General features: G+C 53.2%; 1 protein-coding gene across 1 annotated transcript in view; it reads left to right on the top strand.

Annotated features, from left to right (window-relative positions):
- LOC122367642 overlaps positions 1–9,090 on the top strand; it is a gene marked incomplete at its 5' end in the record, with an annotated part of 123,978 nt that extends 114,888 nt beyond the window's left edge. The window contains 4 exons of the mRNA XM_043340953.1: positions 2,309–2,590; positions 3,828–3,902; positions 6,201–6,361; positions 6,715–9,090. Of these exons, the coding sequence (XP_043196888.1) occupies positions 2,309–2,590; positions 3,828–3,902; positions 6,201–6,361; positions 6,715–6,949 (753 nt within the window). The remainder of the gene's footprint in view (positions 1–2,308; positions 2,591–3,827; positions 3,903–6,200; positions 6,362–6,714) is intronic.
- Positions 9,091–9,386: the final 296 nt, after the last annotated feature.

A 9,386-nucleotide genomic window follows, 5' to 3' on the forward strand; every position in this document is an offset into this window, starting at 1 on the left:
CCACCTGTGCCGCCGGGCGGGGCCGGACGGACAACGCGGCGGGAGCGGGAGATGTGAAAGGGGCGCTGGAACCGGGGACTCGAGGCTGGTTAGACGAGTGATGAAGGCTACAGGAGTTGTTCTGAGAAGGTGACGCCCCGGCCTGTCCCAGCAATGATGGCCGCCGGTGATGTAAGGGTTTGACTAAAAGATGCGCTTGTGATCAATAGATCGATCGAAGCGGTGGTGTGTCACTGCATTCTCGAAAACGCCACAAGTTGACGTTCGATCGCCAACCAAATCCCAAGGAGAAGGAAATGTGTATGAAGACGAAACTAAACCAATTGCACGGGTCAATCGTGAATCTCTCGGACACCTATGGTGCTTTTCTGTCCAATATTTTTATCATGGTCTCATTGTTTGCCTAACATAGACTTTTGAAATGGGACCGCTGCTTTTATCGCGATAAATTTGGTGCATGCCACGAGACAAATATAAATATCCGGCACATTTTGCCTATGATACCAAACCTCATGAATGCAGCATGGGCTTTTGAATATTATATCGCAAATGCGTTGGAAACTATTTTTGCCGGGCAGTACAAATATGGTGTCCGTTTTTTGTGCAGGTGCAGGCTCGACAATCGGGTAACGTCCTCTAAGGCCTTTCAGAATCGGAGCTGTTTCCAGCGACCAAAAGTTTGTGGTAAAAGCTGCGGTTTCGTCGCTCGCTGCAGTAAGCTTATTACAATGAGATGTTTGACATTTAATCATTTCAAATTCCAATAATAAGGAATCGGGTCACTCATTGGCGCTCCTCCGATGAAAGGGATATGAATTAAAAACCTGCTCTTAACTCTGCACGGAGCTCGAGGTTCTTTATTATACCACGGTGATGATTGGTGGAGTTCGGTAGAGCGCTGGAGCACGCCGCGACCGGTGCTTACCTGGCTATCTCGGCCTCATCACCGCTCAGCCGGAAATGACGGATTGTCAGGGCCTGGCCGGCGCGGTGCGACGCGGCGGCGGCGGCCGAGCCTTGTGATCGCCGACGCCCGATCGTCGCCCGATCTGACGTCACACCAGTCGTGACATCGTGACGTCATCAGTCGTGACGCCGTGACGACGCCGGTCGTGTGCCGACACCGTGACGCGCTTGGTGTCGAGAGGTCGCTCCCCGCGGAAGGGTGACTGACACTTGGCGGACGCCTAGACCCGCACGGCGGCGACGACGTCTAAACGTCAGATGACTTAATGATTTGCGTGTGGACTGTGGTGACGAGCTACTTCGTCAACTGCTTGCCTGATGCGTCACCATTGCCCTTCCCCTAGGCTTTATCCGTTTACCCTCGTTTTAAATTCAAGTCATTGTACCGGGACTCCCCGGCCTATCAGTCGTCGTTTACCGGGCCGTGGCAAACGGCGGCCATTGTTGTTGGGGCCCGCCGCCGCGGCGCCCGCCCGCCCTCCGCCATGAACCGTCGTCCCCATGGGGCGGCGCCGTGCCCGATTAACGAGACCTACCCTGTCCGATTATCGAGGTACTCCCAGGACGAATAAAAGTAACTGAGAACCGCAAGAGGAGAACGAGCCACTCTAAAGGATGTCAGGAGGAGAGCGAGAGAACAGAGAGAGGAAAAAGAGAGGGTAAGAGAGAGAGGGGGAGAGGGAAAGAGAAAGAGAGAAAAAGAGAGGCGGAGGAAAGAATCGTCCCTCTGAGCACACCCAGCATTTCTCGACTGGTTTACTAGCCCCGCCCAGATACCATAGGACATATCTGATAGAGAACCGTCTCCAAGCTCATTCGAGCTCCCTCATGACGGTCCTGACGGCCGGGTTACTGGGGCGAGGATACTGGAACAAGTCCAATGGTGGCCAGCGGACTTTCCACCCTGTCACGGTCGCCGTGGGAGAGACGGGGCATCAATGGGACCGCCGTGCTCTCGACAAGGACCGGTTCGGCAAGATGCCGGGATTTGGCCAGGAGAGCGGCCAGCAGTCGTGTGCAGGTGCCTCCAGACAGCGTGGCGCTCCATGGATCCCACAATCAGAGGAGGGCAGCAGAGGTGGCGGTCTGCAACATTGCTGGACACTTACTGCAAGACGGATTTTTTAGTTGAGGTTGAGGAGGCGGTGCACTGTGGGTAATTCTCGTCATGACGCCTATAAAACGGTCCATGTTTGACGGCTACGATGGCAGTGATTTATGAGTTATTGTTTATGGTTCGTGATATTGCTTTTTATGCTCGTATTAGTTTTTAGTTAGCCGTGCCGTGCAGAAAGCGCTGGCCACGGCGGCACTGACCTGTTGCGTCTGTGTCCGTTCCCAGGTGCTAACCAAGTCGACCAGGGAGTGCGTCCAGTTTTACTTCCTCTGGAAACGGATCTGCGTGGACGAGTACAAAAGGCTGCGCAGCTTGCGCAAACAGCGCGAGGAGCAGCTGCAGATGCGCATGCGCGCGGGCCCGGCGCCGGAGGAGCAGCCGCCTCAGGTCCAGCACCCGCCGCCGTCGCAGCACCCGCAGCACCCTCAGCATCCGCAGCAGCACCCGCAGCATCCGCAGCACCCGCAGCACCCGGTGCCAGCCGGGACAGTCGGCGCTGCACAGCCGGTAAGGACGGGGTCGGGCTGGAACGTTAATATCGGCGGACCTGTAATTAGACATCTATGACATCTATGTAATTAGACTCTATGGTTTACATGGTGAGACTCGCTGGATAATGGTTGGCGTATACCCATTCATTACACACCTTATGCGAGAAGACGAGTTTCTTTCGTCGTTTGAAACCGGGGCTATCGGGCTTAATCATTCACAGAAGAGGCTAGAAAAGTGGGTGGGGGAGAACTTGGCATGGTACACAGGAAGCGTTATAAATAGGTGCTTACCTCATCAGTCATCTTGATGACCAGCAGAAGGCGAGGCTCCCAGCCACATATCGTTGGGGAGGACGCGCGTGTTTCGCCGCAGATCCTTCACCAAAGAATGATAATCACCATTCCTTCCTTACGCCGGAAACACAGATGTAGCTTAAAAGTGACTTACGTAGGGATTATTATTTAATCATGAACCGTTTGCACCAGAAAGAACAATGACTAACAGCATACGTGTCTTCGTCTACGAGCCGCAGTTTCGTGCTTACCTAGTTTAGTAGTGCCAGACCATAAAAATAGCCACTCGTATGTTCTAAATTTCGCCTTCCTTTGTCCGATCACTGGCGTCCTTTCTCATACCACCCAGTTGTCGTGAGTCGTGACAACGTGCTATCGTCACGCCCCGAACCTGACATGTCCGGCTCTCGGGTCTCCAAAGCCTTGCGACTCGGTATTGAGAGCTCAGACTTCAAAACATATACCTACTTATCGTGGCGGTTGGACTATGTTGAGACGCTGGAAGGAGGCTTGGTAATGTCTGGATATCAGAATTACATCATGGGCTGTGTGTCTTAAAAGGACAATGGCTGACAGCACCAGTCTACATTTATGAATTACGGAAGGCGGAAGTGTCAATTCCAGAGGCCTGGTCCCATGTGATTTATAAATAACGGAACACGAGGAAACTAGACGTTTCTTTGTGCGTTGTCTGCGTTTCTAACAGGGTATTGTAGGCATAACTGAGTGACTAGACCTTGAACTGGACCTTATGTGGGGTGACTGACTTCAACCGATCGAACCAGCGTGGCCAGATTCAGTTGACAGCTTTCCTGCTCTCCTCGGCTGATTGTCATCTGTTGTCCGCTGCCCACTGGCACTGGCACCCGGTCCGTGACGGTGTTTGGTGCTCTCCGTGATGTGTGTCGTGTTTATGTCGTGAGACATAGCTCTGACTGATGTGTCTCCTCTGTTCGCAGTACGAAGGCTTCTGTCCGGACGTCAAGGCGATGGCCTACCCTTGCGGCGACTACAGCGACGGCTGCTCCACACCGGTAAGTAGTCTCGCCGCTGTGCGTGAGGGCGTGACTCGTACCTCACGAACCTAACGACTCCTGATCCCGTGATCCAGTCGTGGTGACGTCACGAACATATTGGTAAATTATTTTCTTCTTAAAGACGGAATCGTCAGTGCCAGCTTATGATCGTTCAATCCAGATTTTCCAGATCAGGATCCAGATTATCCATATCCAGATTCATGGTATCGTCATCAATGAGAATCATAACCTTTGATAAAATCGCACATATTCCACTTCTGGGAAATGGGAGGCGGCGGCTGGCACACTAGTTCATATGACGTGATTCACAAGCCTAATCCCTGTCATCTTCACTTCTTGGACGCCTTATCTTGTCGCGTTTCCAGGAGTTAACACGCTGAGAGAATGCCGATCGAAATCTTTCATACAAGTTAATCTGATCATACAGTTCTCTCGCACCACATATGTGGATTCTATTCTGTAGTCATGGACGGGACAGTTACCAGTTGCGATCATACATCAGAACTGCTGTCCTGATCAAGAACTTACTTCAATTCTCCAGCTAGGACTCGACATTCTCTCCGAGGAGCCGACAGCGATCCTGACACGTTACGGCAACTCTTCCGGTCATACATCGGGTCGGAATGTCCATCCACACACGGGCCACTGCCGACGGGCGGCGGTCGCTGCCGGGGCCGTCGCCGTTTGTGAGAAATGACGTGGAAATGTAATTACGCAGCCATTGGCTTAAATTCCGTAATGGACTTAAGTGAATCATCTACTGTCGGCTCGTGTTTCCGGGCGGTCGGCGGCAGGCGAGCCCTGAGGTCAGCGCGGGCTGCGGTGAGGTGTGAGTCAGGGACGGACCGCTGATCTGATGGTCAGCGCTGGTGTCAGCAGCTGAGTCAGATGTCTGACCGAGTGCTGACCGTCCACACTTGGCCAGCAGACTGCGTGGGTGGGTGACGGACCCGTTTGGACCCAGAATAATGCGCGCCTGTGCACTCCGTAGCCTTGGTTAGGTGCTTGTCAATGCAGATGATGACGTTACACCTGTTTTCAATGTCATTCGGGTGACTTTTTGAGGCTGTTGTTGGCAATTAAGTTCCCGAACCCTTTGGTAGGCGAAAGCCGAAAGCCGTCATCGAAAGGTAATCGTTATGTCTCAGTGCAACGCTTCGTGAGTCCACGCTAGCTAGAAAATATCTGTTTTTTATCCCGTGCCTCGACCTCAGACATATGAAAAAAATATTAATGAAGGCCATGATCTCAATAGTATGTGAATAAAGTACATGAAATAAATAAACGATAAATAAAAATAAGTGAAAATATCATATGTTTATTATAAGTTAGTAGTAACTATAGTTAGTTGTTTATTATAATTTGCATCTGCATTCTGATCACAAGTACCTATGTCCAACTACTGCGCTTCTGTAGATTTTAGAGCAGCTGGATTCTTGCCTGTAGCAGTAGCTTTCCTGTAGTACCTACCTACACCAATCTGCATCAGCTGAGTTAAACAGATACAAAGAGGGCAATAAAAACGATCGTAGCATCTGGTCCGAATCTGACCGCTAACGACTCCTAATTGCGCCGGAAAATAGCAGATTACCAGTGAAGAGCTGGCCAGATACGCGAGATCCGATTACGTCGCCTCAAGAATCCAGAGCTCGCGAGATAAGGCTCCTGGCTGTCCGAGACTGGCCATGCGAAGTCAGGAGGATTTACGTGCACGGTGCACTCTTGCGGTGAACAGAGCGCTAAGATGGTCGGAGACGTTTGCGGCGTCGGTTTGATGATCCATGACGATGAACGATACCTACAACACGTTGCTAATACAGCAGTGCCGCTCACCAATATGTTTTGTCGTTCGCAATGAAAAGGAAGTTGTTTGGTTTCTAGACGATTGACAACCGTTCCCATACAGTTTTTCGCAACCAGTCCATTCACCAGCGCTACATCTTTTCCGCCCAATGTTTCACTGATGAGTCTACCGGCGACAAAAGCAGTGCGCCCACCAATAAGCGTCATCATCATCGTGCATCGATCTGAGTGATGGGTTCTTAGTACCGTCATCGCAAAGTCTTTGACAAACGTTACTTCACGATGACAAATGATCGTTCAAAACACACAAACAAACATTCCCTGGAGCCTGTTTCACCATCACGTGCGACGTCATCATCCCTTGTGTCCCGTCGGCACATCAAGTCCCCCTGTCACTTCAACACATCCTGTCATCACCTAATGTGTGATTGTTCCGACGGTCTCTGTCCGCTAGTTTCTCTGGAAACGTCTCACCAGCGCGGTTCGTTGCAGGGTTACGCACCGCGGGGTGTGCTGCCGGCGCACGCTAGGCTTCAGTCGAGGGTGAAGACCAGGTCTCCCACCCCGGACAAGCGTAACAGCGCGTCGGCGGCTTCCCCGGCCTCCAGCCAAGGCGATGGCACCGAGGAGTTTCCCTGCAAACTCTGCGGAAAGTGAGTACCGAGTTGTGGGGTCTGCAAGAGTTCTTCATGAGGATTGTTTTGCAAAGTCGGCTACAGTCCTGTTTACGCATAACTGGACTGTTTGCGTTCAAACTTCAAAAGGCTTACGATAAGTCAAGTGGAAAGTCCCTTTAGTTTGCTTGTACTGAAACGGTCATAGTTCGAAATTGCTTGATGCTTCCAGAACTGCCATTTCATGCAATATATGACTAAAAGTTCCGGCCCTAAATGGGCTTAGAATCGCTGACGCTACCAACTTAAAGGCCACTGATTTTTTCAACCGTCCATCGTATCGTTTCCCATCGCTCAGCCCTTCTGAGCTAACACGATCGCGTCTTCCTCAGGGTGTTCTACAAGGTGAAGAGCCGCAACGCGCACATGAAGTCGCACCGGCCGCCAGACGCCGAGTCGAAGCGGAAGGGGGCTCCGCAGCGGCACACACCCCCGTCGCCCCAGTCGCAGCGGCCGCCGCCGGGCCGCGCCAAGCTGACGGGCGCGCACCACCTGGGCGAGCTGCCCTGCCTGGAGCCGGCCATGCTGTCTCTGCCCAACCAGGGCTACGTCATCCCCAACATGTGATAGCGCGGCGCCGCTAGCTCCTCGTAGGCAGCCAAGCGCGCCTCCCGCCGCCCACTGCACTGTGCTGATGTTGAATGTGATAGCCGGACCCGGTTTCTCTCGGAGCTTTAAGTGGGCCCGGCGGCGCGGTCTGCTCTCGACCTCGGGCATTGCGTGCTGCGAACAGGCTGGGGTTAGGTCGAGAAGCTGTTGTTGTTCTCTTGAGAATGTTTCGTGCGGTTTGATGAAACGAAAAAGAGGGTGATGCTTTTGCCGAGAATTCACGGGCCGGTGGCCTGTAAATGCTCGGCAAAGAAACGCCACTCTTCTGTCTTTGTCAACTCAGAATGGAATTTTACAAGAATATGGCGGCAGCTGCTGAAGCGACCTGCCTCCACCGTTCGTGGCTGGGTGCCTTTCGGTTGGCGTGGATCCGAAGCTGTGGCTCCTCTTTGTTGAGCACCGGCCCGGGACCGGCAGTGGAAGCTCCCTCGGTGTCGCGCGCGCGCTGTCGCGGACATGCTTGTTGGTTGGTGTGTGCGTGTGCGTGGGGTTGACGACGAAGTTGCCGCAGCACGTGTGTCCCACGTGTGCCAGTGCCCGCCGCACGTGTGCTCCTCCTCACCAGCGCCCCCTAAACATGCTCAGCCCAGTCGGACGGCCGGCAGCGCGCCGCCGAGCCGAGCGCTGTCCGTCCCAGCCCAGTGTCCGCTAGCAGGGTGCACAACACGCGTCGAACACCCACCGTCCCCGGCAGCCGCCGCCGGGTCCACAGCAGCGGCCGAGACCGGCGCAGCCGCCTCCGAATCGCCCGAGTCAATCAAAAGTGGCGCCCGGCGCTCCGCGCTCGTTCCCAGACACGCTGCGCTCGACTGTTTCCATGTTTTCGGCTGCATGGCGTTCTGATGTCGTGCTAATTCCGGATCAAGCTGTCGGTGTATAAACTAGTGTAAGGGATAGAAGCAACCGTAGGACCCGTGTGGCCATAATGAGTAGGGTTAAGCGACACAAGGTCGCCGATAACGGCCGTAAGACGAAGGGACCCTGACCGATTCCAATCATTCATCTCTCTGTGCGCCCCGCGGCCCGCAGTCCTTGCCACAACACCTATGCTGTGTAGTGTATGGTCACTGTACTGTTGGAATGCCCGCTCTGAGCCGGTCGCGCGCGGGCCGCCTATAGCTGTTGCGTTAAAAATCAAAATGTTTCAGAAGCTTATGAGGTGGCCCCGCAGATAGAACATGTCGGGGATGCCAATGTCATTATGTATGTACAAAGGTCGTGCTCACACATTCTATTGCTCCCTTTTTATACCATATACTTGGAGAGGTTCCGGGCTTTCAGGCGAGCGCGAATGTTTGTAGAGACTCGCCGAGTGTCCCGCTCACGTTGCCCAGTCGGACCCCTCCTGCCCGCCTGCTGTCGGCCCGTCACAGGCCAACGCCAGAGTGCCTTCTGTATTCCGTTGCAGTCCCAGTATTATTCCTTTGCTTCGACGTCACTGCCCTATGTAGCCGACCGCCTGGAGCATAATGTCGGGTGTGCCGTGTCGCCGCCCGCGGTGCAGATCTCAGATCCGCCCCCGCCCCCGCCCCCGCCCCCGCCCCCGCCCGCGCTCTGTACCGTGTGCCGCGGCTCGACCGCACGTGTGCTGTGTATTGTTAAGTGCGTTTTGTAAACTGGCATTGACAGAGTAGCTGTTCCTCAATGGTAGGTTTCCTTTTTATAACTTTTGTATTTTAAATCATGATTAGAGGCTATTTATAATACATTTGTTTCGCTGGTGAAAATCATCTGTCTGTTGCTCCCTTCGCTTGCTATACATATTTGGCATATAGGCACACTATTTTAACGGAGGAGATTTTGTATTTGGTAGGGTAAGGTTTTTGAAATCTTTACTATATCGCTGTTAATCTTGTTGTGCCAACATGTACCGTTATGTTGTTTGTTTACAGAACTAAACTCCCGCCATCTGAATCTGGGCCTCGTTTTTGTGATACTTGTGTCCACGGCCACTGGGGCTGGGCAGGGAGGGAGGTGTGCCATGCCGTCCCCCCCCCACTCCCCCCGGGCCGCCACCGACCTGGCTCCGTCTCAGCCTCTAGTTCAATGTGTGAGTCAATGTGAGATGAAAGTCGGTACAATAAAATCACGTCCGATGACGAGACTCGCTGGGAGTGGGGTGACACTACGGGGCTGCGGGCTGCACGTGAGGCGTGTTTGGCAGGTCAGTGCCACGGGTGTATTCAGGGTCTCTGAAGAGGTCGGTTGGGTCTGAATTGTGCGACTGAAAGGAACCGTCGAAAAGTGAGCTGCATGTGACGCTACTGAGAACATGGAAAAACAAATCAAAATAAAACATAGAGCTCTCTTCTCTTAGTTCAGTTATTTCGGTGGAGGATTTGTTCAGATGACATCCCAATGCCCAATTACTAGAAAAGTCGCGGCTAAACAGTCT

Source organism: Amphibalanus amphitrite, unplaced genomic scaffold (genome assembly GCF_019059575.1).
Source record: "Amphibalanus amphitrite isolate SeventyFive unplaced genomic scaffold, NRLGWU_Aamphi_draft 000885F_arrow, whole genome shotgun sequence".
Taxonomy (NCBI): Eukaryota; Metazoa; Arthropoda; class Thecostraca; order Balanomorpha; family Balanidae; genus Amphibalanus; species Amphibalanus amphitrite.